This window comes from Pleuronectes platessa, chromosome 10 (genome assembly GCF_947347685.1).
Source record: "Pleuronectes platessa chromosome 10, fPlePla1.1, whole genome shotgun sequence".
Classification (NCBI taxonomy): Eukaryota; Metazoa; Chordata; class Actinopteri; order Pleuronectiformes; family Pleuronectidae; genus Pleuronectes; species Pleuronectes platessa.
Window position 1 is genome coordinate 4343525 of NC_070635.1, and position 14858 is coordinate 4358382.

The 14858-nt window shown below is 44.7% G+C and overlaps 2 protein-coding genes across 2 annotated transcripts; both read right to left on the minus strand.

The window, feature by feature from the left end:
• Positions 1-3086: 3086 nt before the first annotated feature.
• Positions 3087-6747, minus strand: LOC128449229 (Fc receptor-like protein 5). The gene is made up of 3 exons (XM_053432293.1): positions 5564-6747; positions 4228-4494; positions 3087-3570 (listed from the first exon to the last, which is right to left on the minus strand). Exons 1-3 carry the CDS (start codon positions 5823-5825, stop codon positions 3485-3487), a joined length of 615 nt encoding a protein of 204 aa, XP_053288268.1. The 5' UTR covers positions 5826-6747; the 3' UTR covers positions 3087-3484.
• A 3446-nt stretch (positions 6748-10193) lies between these two features.
• LOC128449230 (sialic acid-binding Ig-like lectin 14) lies at positions 10194-14315 on the minus strand. The gene is made up of 4 exons (XM_053432294.1): positions 14011-14315; positions 12671-12958; positions 11335-11601; positions 10194-10677 (listed from the first exon to the last, which is right to left on the minus strand). Exons 1-4 carry the CDS (start codon positions 14306-14308, stop codon positions 10592-10594), a joined length of 939 nt encoding a protein of 312 aa, XP_053288269.1. The 5' UTR covers positions 14309-14315; the 3' UTR covers positions 10194-10591.
• Between the last annotated feature and the right edge of the window lie 543 nt (positions 14316-14858).

Consider the following 14858-nt stretch of genomic DNA (forward strand, 5'->3'; position numbering starts at 1 on the left):
GGGAAAATCCGCAACTGCATACACCTTCGAGGGCAAAGGAACCGCACCCTGTGACGAAATGCGATGGCCCAAAAAGTCTATGACAGACAGCCCAAACTGGCACTTGGCTGTGTTGACAATGAGACCATGTCCATCAAGGCGCTGGAAAACCTGCCTAAGGTGCGACAAATGCTCATCAACCGACGGGCTGGCCACCAAGATGTCGTCCAAATAGACGAAAACAAACGCGAGGTCACGTAACACCGAGTCCATCAAGCGCTGAAACGTCTGCGCTGCGCCTTTAAGGCCGAACGGCATTCGCAGGAACTCGAAAAGCCCAAACGGTGTAATGACTGCAGTCTTGGGCACATCCTCTGCCCGCACAGGCACCTGATGATAACCTCGCACCAAATCGATTTTAGAAAAAATTGTCATGCCCGCCAGACGAATCGAAAAATCCTGAACATGTGGAATGGGATAACGGTCATGGGCCGTGATGTTATTTAAACGGCGGAAGTCACCGCACGGCCGCCAAGACCCGTCCGCCTTGGGCACCATGTGGAGCGGCGAAGCCCACGGGCTGTTGGACCGCCTAACGATCCCCAAACGCTCCATGGTAGCAAACTCCTCCTTCGCGGTGGCTAACTTCACGGTGTCGAGTCGACGCGAACGTGCAAAAACGGGCGTACCCGCAGTGGGAATGAAATGTTCCACGCCGTGTTTAGTAACCGCGGCAGAAAATGCGGGCGTTGTCAGCGAAGGAAATTCCGCCAGTAAGCGCTGGAAGACATCCTTTGACGCCGCGAAATTAGCGTGTGTTAACGGCCCGGGTCCCCCTGTCTGACACGGAAAAGACGAAAAAGACACAGCATCAATGAGCCTGCGATTAGCTACATCCACTAACAACCCATTAGTGCACAGAAAATCTGCTCCGATAATAGGAACCGTAATGGAAGCTACAACAAAGTCACACAGAAATTTGCGTCCATTGAAACACACAGTCACAGACTTTGTACCAAACGTCTCTATAGCCGAACCGTTAGCCGCTGTCAGACGCGGACCACTGCCACAGGCCGAGAGGTCCGTAGCTGCAGGAGGGAGAAAGCTCTTCTGCGAGCCGGAGTCCACCAGGAACTGATTACCTGATATGGAGTCATGAACGAACAGCAGCTCCTCTTGCTCGCCAGCGCCCACGGCTGCTACCGAGCGCCGGCTCTTCCGTTTCCCGGTGCCTCGAACGCGCACGGAGGAACGCAGCGGCGCGCCTTGCTGCCGAAGCGCTGATGGAAGAAACACAGCTGGCCGCGCTGTCTGCGGGTGGAAACTGCAGCCGTCAATGCCGGAACGTCGTCCTCCAACGTCGGCTGCAACGACTCCACGGCCACACTCTGCACGGAGACGTTCCTCGAAGTCAGCAGGATCCGGTCCGCCTGCTCAGCCAATCCACGGAAGTCGCCGGCCGCCAAACAAGAAGAGTTGGCGAGGGCTGCTCGCACCTGCAGCGGGAGCTGACGCAGAAAGATGTGCGGGAAAAGGAAACCATCATCCTCGGAGCCCAGCAACGACAGCATCTCGTCCATCAGGTCCACTGCCGAACCATCGCCCAAACCGGGAAGCGACAGTAGCTTGTCCGCTCTCTCCGCGGCTGACAAGCTGTAGCGCCGGAGGAGAAGCTGCTTGAGGGCGGCGTACTTGCCGCGCAGCGGCGGGGCTCGCAGGAGCTGCATCACGCGCCGGGTGGATTGCTGGTCCAAAGCCGCGACCACCAAAAAATACCTGGAGTCGTCTGCCGTTACTCCTCGCAGATGGAAAAGAGCCTCGACGTGCAGAAACCACGGCGCGGGGTCGTTCTGCCAAAACTCCGGCAGTTTAACGTGCCCCGCGGAGCTGGCCGGTCGCGGAAGCTGCGGCGCCATGGTCGTTGTGGAGACACGGTCCACGGGCGCCGGGGAAGAAAATACGTCTTCCCCCGATGAGGAAGGGACACTATCCTCCTCTACCTCGAACATGTCCAAAAAACAGGGTCACCAATGTGGCAAGACAAGGAAAGGCAGAGACGCAGGTACTGTTTACTGTGGTTTATTCAGAAGAACACATGTTCCCCATACGGGAAGTATATATAGCTAAAACCTCTAACATTACCCATCAACCCACTGGGTGAGAGGACACACCCCTGAGTGCACGCCACAACACGATTTAACACATGAACTCTTCAGACTCTCTGTGATGACTTATTGTGAATATAAACTTCCTCAGGCCCGAGGTAGCTGTAAAAAGCAGGACGAGAACATCTCGGGTCAAATTCTGACGTCAGAGTATGAACTCTCATCTTGGTGTGAGCTGCTGGAGTCTCTGTTGGTCGTCTGACGTCGGGGCGTCGCTGTGAATCTCACCTGTGGAAAGTTCAGCTCTACTTCACCTTCACTGGTGTGGTCGTCAAGTAGATTTGGAGATGTTGGTGCACGTGCAGCTGCATCACTAATGTTTTCATAGTCCTGCAGGCTCTCTGGTTCATTCTAGGATGAGAGCGGAGGTAGTTTATAGATTATTTGAGTGACACTCTCTGGATGTAAGTCACAATAAAGTTCATACAAGACTCACATCTGATTCTCTAAGGACTTGAAGACATTTTTCTTGATTTAATTGTTTTGTTTGTTGCACGGAATAAATGGGTGAAGGGGAGGTTTCATCTCCTGACGATTTTTGTTTCCTCTAACCACATGATTATCAAGCAGCAGCTGAATCTCTTCATTCAGGCTCTAAAATGGATGCTGTACAGGTTGTCTTTTAATTACTGGCCCCAGTATACTGAGATATAAGTGTACTGACAGACAGCTACTGACAGGGCAAACAGTGAAGGCAGGATATGGAAGAACAAGGAGGGAAAAGCAACAGCTTGAACAGTAAAAGACACATCTGCCTGTAGAGCCAGATTAATACTGATGATAGAAGATGGAAGGCAGTAGCTCTACATGGTCAATTTGAGTGGTTGGAGATATCATGATAGATTATTTATCATTTTAAAATCTAATGTGCACATGTTGTTTTGTTTTAGATCCTTGGATCTTGTGTTCTTAACATAAAATTAACAAAACATTCTGGGACTTTGGAGGCTTTGTAATATCACCATTAAAACATATTTGATTACATATTATTGAAATTATGACATCATTTAGAGTATTTAGAAGAATTAGTAGTTTTACAGCTGTAACAGGTCAGAAGTGATGAAGCAGAGTCTTAAATATCCTGAATCTTATAACTGTACTCTCCATCATCACTGTTTGCTATGATTTCCAATATACAAATAGTCAATTAGAAATAGATTTTTAAGTTTAAACAAATGTGTCATTACCGAAAAACCAGAAGGGGATTCATTGTTTGTTGTTCTTTGTTGAACAGATTTCCTCCAGTATCTGAAAACATAGAGGGACATGATGTGGTATAACAAGCCAGACCATCTCTGACATGTATTTATTGAATTTGATCAAATGCACTTCTTATTCATTCACCTTAAATTTACCACAATTACACTGATAATCATCAGGAGAAGTAGAGCAACAATGAGGAACCTCAGGTTCTCCAGATAGTCTCCTGTGGTTAGAAGAGAGAGAGCATCATATAGACACTGAGCTGTGAACATGGAGAATTAGTTTCAACTTTATTCCATGTGTAGATATTTGTTTAAAACTGAACTAGAAATACAGTTCTGTAGTTGTTTACCTCCATCAACCAAGATTCACCGGGCCACTGTGACCTTTGACCACTGATATCTGATCACTTCACAGTTTTGAGTTCTCATTGAAAGTTGAGGAATTTCTCTAAAGGCGGTTTTGTAAAATGACTTTCAAGAGGACAAAATACGTGTTTTGTGAGGCCGCTTTTGACCTTGACCTTTGACCTTTGACTGCCAAATCAAATCACTAACTCCTTGAGTCTAATTGTGTGTTTGTTCCCTCAAGGCGTTACGTGGGTAATGCTTTTACAAGGCAAAAGTATGCTTTGTGAATTCACAGTTTTGTGAGGACACAATCTTAACCTTTAACCTCCACATTCTTATAATTTCATTCCTGAATCACACTGAAGATTTACATTTTAAGTTGAAAGAAATTCCATCAAGACCTTCTGGAGATGACGTTCACAAACATAGGACGTACGGACAGACAACCAGAAAACATGATCTGATATAAACCTCCCACATGTCTCCTGAACAATAAAACACACAGTTATAAGACCTTGAAATTCACTCACGTTCAAACAGATGGACGGGATCAGACAAACTGTGATCTACTTCATTTTGTGCGATGCAGTAGTAGACTCCTGACTGGTTTGAGTACACTGTGTGGTTTTGATGCTTGGACACAATTTCCATCCTCTCCTCTCCCTGACTCTTCCTGTACCATGAGTAGTGTTGGACTGGGGGAAAGCTGTGACTGAAGCAGCTCAGCATCACGGAGCTCCTCCCGTCAAGCTCCTGCTTCTCTGCCGACTCAGTGATGTGTGTGTGTTTTGGAGAAACTAGCCGGGAAATTCAGGAGAAAAGACAACGTCATTTTCTGAACATCATCAAATATCAAACATGAATAACACAACAAATCTTTAAAGCCAGACTGAGAAGAATGTGAAACTTTAAATGGGAGGATAAAACAGACTGGCTTCAGATTCACCTGGTGAAACTTCCAATTTTTTTCTCAACAATTTCTCTTTGACGCAAACTACAGCCACTGATTTAATGTTACTGTTCCTTTTTTTAACTTATTTTTTAGCAGGTTTGCTAAACGTTACATTGAATGATTTTCCCAAAAAGTCTATCTGAAATAGATTTTTGAAGTATAAACGACTTGAAATGTCGTTAAATAATAAACAAAGCTTTTTTACTAAGACAAAGTTTGGGAACAGAGTTTTAGAAACAAGAACCCTGAAGCTCTGCAACACCCTGACTAGCTTAAAACTAAAACTAATACTTTTATCTTACTTCGCTCTATAATTTACATACTTCTAGTTTTTATTCTTTTATTTTTTATTTTTGAAAAAAATTTAATTTGTTTTTTAATTTATATTCATATTTTGATGTGTTTTTACTTTTTTATTTATTTGGGAAGTACTTTGTAACGTTGTTTTGAGAAGTGCTATTTAAATAAATCAAGTTATGACAACAGGACACTTAAGTCATGTTGAATAGTAGAAGAAAGTCGAAAAATCACAGTACAAAGTACTCCATCACAAGTATAGGCCCTGATTTCATAATTTAAATAAGCAGCACAGTAGTTTATCAGGAGTATTCATTAAGTGGCAGAGTGGCACCACGTAACATTACTGGATCATAATTATTGATAATTTATAGATTAAATTACTTTATATAGGGTCTGGTAGTTTATTTATATTTTCCAAGCTCTATAGAACTTAATCAAATAGACACATTTAGTTTAGGTCATTCATTTCTCAGGTGCTATTGTTTCAACTGTCAGACTTAATAGTTGATAGAAAAATACATGAGAAAAGCTACTTTTGTATAAACAGATTTTTTAAAGGAAGATTTTGTTTGATCTGTTTGGTTGAAAAAAAAAGCAGCAGCTGAAACACTCACATTTCACCACCAACTCCTTCTGCTCACTGTCCTTATAGCCCTGAGTGTTCTGGGCACGGCAGACGTACCAGCCAGCGTCGGCTGAAGTCACAGTAAACGTGTGGTAGAGAGAGTTGATGGATCGTGAATTAAGATTATTTTCAGGGATTATTTCAGCCTGATTATTTGTATTGATCCTCATCAAGGTGAGAGTTGACTGTGGGAAACTTTCAACAGTGCAGCTGACGGTGATGGTCTGACCTTCTGTGACCTCAGAACTCATAGACAGTTTAGGTTCAGGGGGCGGGTCTGTAGAGAGGAAGCAGAATCTTCTTTAAAGAAGGCACATTATGATTTTATTGTTGTTCTTCCCTCTAGTCTGTGTTATATAGGTTTCTTTTAAATGTAAAAGTTCTGCAGAGCAAAAGATCCAACAATCTGTGGTAAAGGGAGCTCTTCTCCTGAAGCTCCTAAACTCCTCTTCATCAGTCCAGCCCATACGATTTAATGTACTAAGAAAAAGTTGGGGTGACAAAGCCTTTGAAACAAGAGCCCTGAGCTCTGCTATGACATTAAAGATAGAGAGAGTGGCAGTTCCTCTTTCTTCTTTTAATAGAGCAAGTCATTGATTGTGGTTTTCCGCAGAGTTGTTCCTGTTCCATTTCTGCTGCTTTGGTCAGAAACTTTAGTCTACGTGATCCGCGATGGAAGGAAACCTTCAACAGTGCACTTCAGAGTCAGAGTCTTGTCCTCACTAACACATTTTGGGTTAATCTGACTTCCTTCACATCTACGATAGATAATCACACGTTGCTCATATAATGTGGTTAAGAACAAAGTTTCTTGTTGTTGTCGTATATTCGTTAGAGTAAAACATGTGGATATATACTTCCAAAAAACAAAGACATTCTCAGAGAGTCCACCGGATGTGTGTCTGGTTTACTTTACCCTTTGGGGGATGACCTTTGACCTAGGGAACCATCACTTACCAATTAACAGATGGGCTCAGAAGGAATGTTCTTGACCAGTGTGCCTTCATGTTCGGACACAAAGATGTGCCCTTGTTCAGTCGGAAGTCCCATGTGGGATGCGTTGTGCCTGGGGTCATGGGTGGAGCCAAACTCCCTATATGTGTGTGCTTACATCCCCTGCAAGGCAGATTTCACCATTTGGCTGTGTGATGTCTCCGAGTCTCTAGAGCTCGTCCTGACCTGTGATTTCTTGTAATAAACTCGCAAACCGCGGCTAAAAAATGCAAGGGGCTGCCACGCACCCGCAACACGCTGTTCAACAACTGCACCGACAGCCACATCCGAAGCATCGGTCGTGAGGGCGATGGGCGCCCGAGACGCGGGGTGCGCCAGAAGCGCCGCGTTAGCCAGGGCAGCCTTAGCCCCCTCAAAAGCCTGGATCCTCACAGGGGTCCAGTCAACCTGGTCCTTGGCTTTCTTAAGCTTCAAAGCACCATACAATGGTTGCAGGAGTTGGGCCGCACGAGGCAAGAAACGATTGTAAAAGTTTACCATGCCCAAAAACTCCTGTAGCGACCTGACCGAGACCGGACGGGGAAAATCCGCAACTGCATACACCTTCGAGGGCAAAGGAACCGCACCCTGTGACGAAATGCGATGGCCCAAAAAGTCTATGACAGACAGCCCAAACTGGCACTTGGCTGTGTTGACAATGAGACCATGTCCATCAAGGCGCTGGAAAACCTGCCTAAGGTGCGACAAATGCTCATCAACCGACGGGCTGGCCACCAAGATGTCGTCCAAATAGACGAAAACAAACGCGAGGTCACGTAACACCGAGTCCATCAAGCGCTGAAACGTCTGCGCTGCGCCTTTAAGGCCGAACGGCATTCGCAGGAACTCGAAAAGCCCAAACGGTGTAATGACTGCAGTCTTGGGCACATCCTCTGCCCGCACAGGCACCTGATGATAACCTCGCACCAAATCGATTTTAGAAAAAATTGTCATGCCCGCCAAACGAATCGAAAAATCCTGAACATGTGGAATGGGATAACGGTCATGGGCCGTGATGTTATTTAAACGGCGGAAGTCACCGCACGGCCGCCAAGACCCGTCCGCCTTGGGCACCATGTGGAGCGGCGAAGCCCACGGGCTGTTGGACCGCCTAACGATCCCCAAACGCTCCATGGTAGCAAACTCCTCCTTCGCGGTGGCTAACTTCACGGTGTCGAGTCGACGCGAACGTGCAAAAACGGGCGTACCCGCAGTGGGAATGAAATGTTCCACGCCGTGTTTAGTAACCGCGGCAGAAAATGCGGGCGTTGTCAGCGAAGGAAATTCCGCCAGTAAGCGCTGGAAGACATCCTTTGACGCCGCGAAATTAGCGTGTGTTAACGGCCCGGGTCCCCCTGTCTGACACGGAAAAGACGAAAAAGACACAGCATCAATGAGCCTGCGATTAGCTACATCCACTAACAACCCATTAGTGCACAGAAAATCTGCTCCGATAATAGGAACCGTAATGGAAGCTACAACAAAGTCACACAGAAATTTGCGTCCATTGAAACACACAGTCACAGACTTTGTACCAAACGTCTCTATAGCCGAACCGTTAGCCGCTGTCAGACGCGGACCACTGCCACAGGCCGAGAGGTCCGTAGCTGCAGGAGGGAGAAAGCTCTTCTGCGAGCCGGAGTCCACCAGGAACTGATTACCTGATATGGAGTCATGAACGAACAGCAGCTCCTCTTGCTCGCCAGCGCCCACGGCTGCTACCGAGCGCCGGCTCTTCCGTTTCCCGGTGCCTCGAACGCGCACGGAGGAACGCAGCGGCGCGCCTTGCTGCCGAAGCGCTGATGGAAGAAACACAGCTGGCCGCGCTGTCTGCGGGTGGAAACTGCAGCCGTCAATGCCGGAACGTCGTCCTCCAACGTCGGCTGCAACGACTCCACGGCCACACTCTGCACGGAGACGTTCCTCGAAGTCAGCAGGATCCGGTCCGCCTGCTCAGCCAATCCACGGAAGTCGCCGGCCGCCAAACAAGAAGAGTTGGCGAGGGCTGCTCGCACCTGCAGCGGGAGCTGACGCAGAAAGATGTGCGGGAAAAGGAAACCATCATCCTCGGAGCCCAGCAACGACAGCATCTCGTCCATCAGGTCCACTGCCGAACCATCGCCCAAACCGGGAAGCGACAGTAGCTTGTCCGCTCTCTCCGCGGCTGACAAGCTGTAGCGCCGGAGGAGAAGCTGCTTGAGGGCGGCGTACTTGCCGCGCAGCGGCGGGGCTCGCAGGAGCTGCATCACGCGCCGGGTGGATTGCTGGTCCAAAGCCGCGACCACCAAAAAATACCTGGAGTCGTCTGCCGTTACTCCTCGCAGATGGAAAAGAGCCTCGACGTGCAGAAACCACGGCGCGGGGTCGTTCTGCCAAAACTCCGGCAGTTTAACGTGCCCCGCGGAGCTGGCCGGTCGCGGAAGCTGCGGCGCCATGGTCGTTGTGGAGACACGGTCCACGGGCGCCGGGGAAGAAAATACGTCTTCCCCCGATGAGGAAGGGACACTATCCTCCTCTACCTCGAACATGTCCAAAAAACAGGGTCACCAATGTGGCAAGACAAGGAAAGGCAGAGACGCAGGTACTGTTTACTGTGGTTTATTCAGAAGAACACATGTTCCCCATACGGGAAGTATATATAGCTAAAACCTCTAACATTACCCATCAACCCACTGGGTGAGAGGACACACCCCTGAGTGCACGCCACAACACGATTTAACACATGAACTCTTCAGACTCTCAGTGATGACTTATTGTGAATATAAACTTCCTCAGGCCCGAGGTAGCTGTAAAAAGCAGGACGAGAACATCTCGGGTCAAATTCTGACGTCAGAGTATGAACTCTCATCTTGGTGTGAGCTGCTGGAGTCTCTGTTGGTCGTCTGAGGTCGGGGCGTCGCTGTGAATCTCACCTGTGGAAAGTTCAGCTCTACTTCACCTTCACTGGTGTGGTCGTCAAGTAGATTTGGAGATGTTGGTGCACGTGCAGCTGCATCACTAATGTTTTCATAGTCCTGCAGGCTCTCTGGTTCATTCTAGGATGAGAGCGGAGGTAGTTTATAGATTATTTGAGTGACACTCTCTGGATGTAAGTCACAATAAAGTTCATACAAGACTCACATCTGATTCTCTAAGGACTTGAAGACATTTTTCTTGATTTAATTGTTTTGTTTGTTGCACGGAATAAATGGGTGAAGGGGAGGTTTCATCTCCTGACGATTTTTGTTTCCTCTAACCACATGATTATCAAGCAGCAGCTGAATCTCTTCATTCAGGCTCTAAAATGGATGCTGTACAGGTTGTCTTTTAATTACTGGCCCCAGTATACTGAGATATAAGTGTACTGACAGACAGCTACTGACAGGGCAAACAGTGAAGGCAGGATATGGAAGAACAAGGAGGGAAAAGCAACAGCTTGAACAGTAAAAGACACATCTGCCTGTAGAGCCAGATTAATACTGATGATAGAAGATGGAAGGCAGTAGCTCTACATGGTCAATTTGAGTGGTTGGAGATATCATGATAGATTATTTATCATTTTAAAATCTAATGTGCACATGTTGTTTTGTTTTAGATCCTTGGATCTTGTGTTCTTAACATAAAATTAACAAAACATTCTGGGACTTTGGAGGCTTTGTAATATCACCATTAAAACATATTTGATTACATATTATTGAAATTATGACATCATTTAGAGTATTTAGAAGAATTAGTAGTTTTACAGCTGTAACAGGTCAGAAGTGATGAAGCAGAGTCTTAAATATCCTGAATCTTATAACTGTACTCTCCATCATCACTGTTTGCTATGATTTCCAATATACAAATAGTCAATTAGAAATAGATTTTTAAGTTTAAACAAATGTGTCATTACCGAAAAACCAGAAGGGGATTCATTGTTTGTTGTTCTTTGTTGAACAGATTTCCTCCAGTATCTGAAAACATAGAGGGACATGATGTGGTATAACAAGCCAGACCATCTCTGACATGTATTTATTGAATTTGATCAAATGCACTTCTTATTCATTCACCTTAAATTTACCACAATTACACTGATAATCATCAGGAGAAGTAGAGCAACAATGAGGAACCTCAGGTTCTCCAGATAGTCTCCTGTGGTTAGAAGAGAGAGAGCATCATATAGACACTGAGCTGTGAACATGGAGAATTAGTTTCAACTTTATTCCATGTGTAGATATTTGTTTAAAACTGAACTAGAAATACAGTTCTGTAGTTGTTTACCTCCATCAACCAAGATTCACCGGGCCACTGTGACCTTTGACCACTGATATCTGATCACTTCACAGTTTTGAGTTCTCATTGAAAGTTGAGGAATTTCTCTAAAGGCGGTTTTGTAAAATGACTTTCAAGAGGACAAAATACGTGTTTTGTGAGGCCGCTTTTGACCTTGACCTTTGACCTTTGACTGCCAAATCAAATCACTAACTCCTTGAGTCTAATTGTGTGTTTGTTCCCTCAAGGCGTTACGTGGGTAATGCTTTTACAAGGCAAAAGTATGCTTTGTGAATTCACAGTTTTGTGAGGACACAATCTTAACCTTTAACCTCCACATTCTTATAATTTCATTCCTGAATCACACTGAAGATTTACATTTTAAGTTGAAAGAAATTCCATCAAGACCTTCTGGAGATGACGTTCACAAACATAGGACGTACGGACAGACAACCAGAAAACATGATCTGATATAAACCTCCCACATGTCTCCTGAACAATAAAACACACAGTTATAAGACCTTGAAATTCACTCACGTTCAAACAGATGGACGGGATCAGACAAACTGTGATCTACTTCATTTTGTGCGATGCAGTAGTAGACTCCTGACTGGTTTGAGTACACTGTGTGGTTTTGATGCTTGGACACAATTTCCATCCTCTCCTCTCCCTGACTCTTCCTGTACCATGAGTAGTGTTGGACTGGGGGAAAGCTGTGACTGAAGCAGCTCAGCATCACGGAGCTCCTCCCGTCAAGCTCCTGCTTCTCTGCCGACTCAGTGATGTGTGTGTGTTTTGGAGAAACTAGCCGGGAAATTCAGGAGAAAAGACAACGTCATTTTCTGAACATCATCAAATATCAAACATGAATAACACAACAAATCTTTAAAGCCAGACTGAGAAGAATGTGAAACTTTAAATGGGAGGATAAAACAGACTGGCTTCAGATTCACCTGGTGAAACTTCCAATTTTTTTCTCAACAATTTCTCTTTGACGCAAACTACAGCCACTGATTTAATGTTACTGTTCCTTTTTTTAACTTATTTTTTAGCAGGTTTGCTAAACGTTACATTGAATGATTTTCCCAAAAAGTCTATCTGAAATAGATTTTTGAAGTATAAACGACTTGAAATGTCGTTAAATAATAAACAAAGCTTTTTTACTAAGACAAAGTTTGGGAACAGAGTTTTAGAAACAAGAACCCTGAAGCTCTGCAACACCCTGACTAGCTTAAAACTAAAACTAATACTTTTATCTTACTTCGCTCTATAATTTACATACTTCTAGTTTTTATTCTTTTATTTTTTATTTTTGAAAAAAATTTAATTTGTTTTTTAATTTATATTCATATTTTGATGTGTTTTTACTTTTTTATTTATTTGGGAAGTACTTTGTAACGTTGTTTTGAGAAGTGCTATTTAAATAAATCAAGTTATGACAACAGGACACTTAAGTCATGTTGAATAGTAGAAGAAAGTCGAAAAATCACAGTACAAAGTACTCCATTACAAGTATAGGCCCTGATTTCATAATTTAAATAAGCAGCACAGTAGTTTATCAGGAGTATTCATTAAGTGGCAGAGTGGCACCACGTAACATTACTGGATCATAATTATTGATAATTTATAGATTAAATTACTTTATATAGGGTCTGGTAGTTTATTTATATTTTCCAAGCTCTATAGAACTTAATCAAATAGACACATTTAGTTTAGGTCATTCATTTCTCAGGTGCTATTGTTTCAACTGTCAGACTTAATAGTTGATAGAAAAATACATGAGAAAAGCTACTTTTGTATAAACAGATTTTTTAAAGGAAGATTTTGTTTGATCTGTTTGGTTGAAAAAAAAAGCAGCAGCTGAAACACTCACATTTCACCACCAACTCCTTCTGCTCACTGTCCTTATAGCCCTGAGTGTTCTGGGCACGGCAGACGTACCAGCCAGCGTCGGCTGAAGTCACAGTAAACGTGTGGTAGAGAGAGTTGATGGATCGTGAATTAAGATTATTTTCAGGGATTATTTCAGCCTGATTATTTGTATTGATCCTCATCAAGGTGAGAGTTGACTGTGGGAAACTTTCAACAGTGCAGCTGACGGTGATGGTCTGACCTTCTGTGACCTCAGAACTCATAGACAGTTTAGGTTCAGGGGGCGGGTCTGTAGAGAGGAAGCAGAATCTTCTTTAAAGAAGGCACATTATGATTTTATTGTTGTTCTTCCCTCTAGTCTGTGTTATATAGGTTTCTTTTAAATGTAAAAGTTCTGCAGAGCAAAAGATCCAACAATCTGTGGTAAAGGGAGCTCTTCTCCTGAAGCTCCTAAACTCCTCTTCATCAGTCCAGCCCATACGATTTAATGTACTAAGAAAAAGTTGGGGTGACAAAGCCTTTGAAACAAGAGCCCTGAGCTCTGCTATGACATTAAAGATAGAGAGAGTGGCAGTTCCTCTTTCTTCTTTTAATAGAGCAAGTCATTGATTGTGGTTTTCCGCAGAGTTGTTCCTGTTCCATTTCTGCTGCTTTGGTCAGAAACTTTAGTCTACGTGATCCGCGATGGAAGGAAACCTTCAACAGTGCACTTCAGAGTCAGAGTCTTGTCCTCACTAACACATTTTGGGTTAATCTGACTTCCTTCACATCTACGATAGATAATCACACGTTGCTCATATAATGTGGTTAAGAACAAAGTTTCTTGTTGTTGTCGTATATTCGTTAGAGTAAAACATGTGGATATATACTTCCAAAAAACAAAGACATTCTCAGAGAGTCCACCGGATGTGTGTCTGGTTTACTTTACCCTTTGGGGGATGACCTTTGACCTAGGGAACCATCACTTACCAATTAACAGATGGGCTCAGAAGGAATGTTCTTGACCAGTGTGCCTTCATGTTCGGACACAAAGATGTGCCCTTGTTCAGTCGGAAGTCCCATGTGGGATGCGTTGTGCCTGGGGTCATGGGTGGAGCCAAACTCCCTATATGTGTGTGCTTACATCCCCTGCAAGGCAGATTTCACCATTTGGCTGTGTGATGTCTCCGAGTCTCTAGAGCTCGTCCTGACCTGTGATTTCTTGTAATAAACTTTGTTACACTGAAACTACTTGGTCCTCGGCGTCCTTCCTTCATCATCAACAACTTCAACAACACCCGGCTGCTTGTGTTTACTACATTGTAAAATTCAGCCCCTCAGAAATGAAGTAGTTCTACTCACAGCTCACACTCAGAGTCGCCGTCTCCTCTGTGCTCACGTGTCCTTGGAAGAGGACCGTGCAGGTGATGCTGGTTCCGTGATGTTCAGCTGAAGGGGAGAAGGACAGAGTCGAGCTGCGTCTCTTAGCGAACTCAGCCACGTTCTCAGTTTTGAAGGCCGTGATGTTTCCTCTGAGGTCAGCGTCGCTCTCTCCTCTTCCTCGCCACCTCCAGGTGAATGTAGGTTCAGATCCAGAGCAGAGACCAGGAGCAGTGCAGGTCAGTGTGGTCGGCCGTCCTTCCGTCAGAGGTGGAATCATCACTGTGGGCCTCTGACTCAGACCTGATGGGAGACCAGTTCATGAATGGAGTCAGATGAGAACGTCATCATTCACTTCATTCACTTTTTAAAAAATGGGGCAACGATAGGAATCTGCATCAGCTAAACAACGGCCAAAATTACTTTATGTCCCACCCATAGACTGTGAATAAAGATGGACGACATGACAGCTCCACTAAAGTGAAGCCAAATTCCCTTGATCACCCTCTGGTGGTTGCCACCTCCATGTTAGTAAATGGGACATGGATCAAAAACTCAAACTTCACCTCAAATGAACTTTTCACAAGAACTGTTTCCGTCACTTCCAGGAGATCATATCACACTGATGTTTGTTAAATTGCAAATTCTTCAGAAAGTTTGTTTCTAATACGTTTTTTGGTGTTAGCCTCTGTAACGGGATGAAACATCTTAATTGGTCTTACAATCGGTTGAGGCCATATACTGACTGGACTTTGACACCACTCTACATCACAAAATCTCTACTGTGCAAACTTTGACACCAAAAGTGTAACGTGGCATCACACGTATTT

Bases quoted from the DNA above. Each gene is read 5' to 3' on its own strand.
- LOC128449229 (XM_053432293.1), bottom strand. From the start codon at position 5,825: ATGAGTTCTGAGGTCACAGAAGGTCAGACCATCACCGTCAGCTGCACT. The intron at 4,495-5,563 runs GTGAGTGTTTCA...TTTCCCGGCTAG, and splicing joins GAAGGAGTTGGTGGTGAAAT to TTTCTCCAAAACACACACAC. The intron at 3,571-4,227 runs GTGAGTGAATTT...TTCTAACCACAG, and splicing joins TCCCGTCCATCTGTTTGAAC to GAGACTATCTGGAGAACCTG.
- LOC128449230 (XM_053432294.1), bottom strand. From the start codon at position 14,308: ATGATTCCACCTCTGACGGAAGGACGGCCGACCACACTGACCTGCACT. The intron at 12,959-14,010 runs GTGAGTAGAACT...TCCTCTCTACAG, and splicing joins GGCGACTCTGAGTGTGAGCT to ACCCGCCCCCTGAACCTAAA. The intron at 10,678-11,334 runs GTGAGTGAATTT...TTCTAACCACAG, and splicing joins TCCCGTCCATCTGTTTGAAC to GAGACTATCTGGAGAACCTG.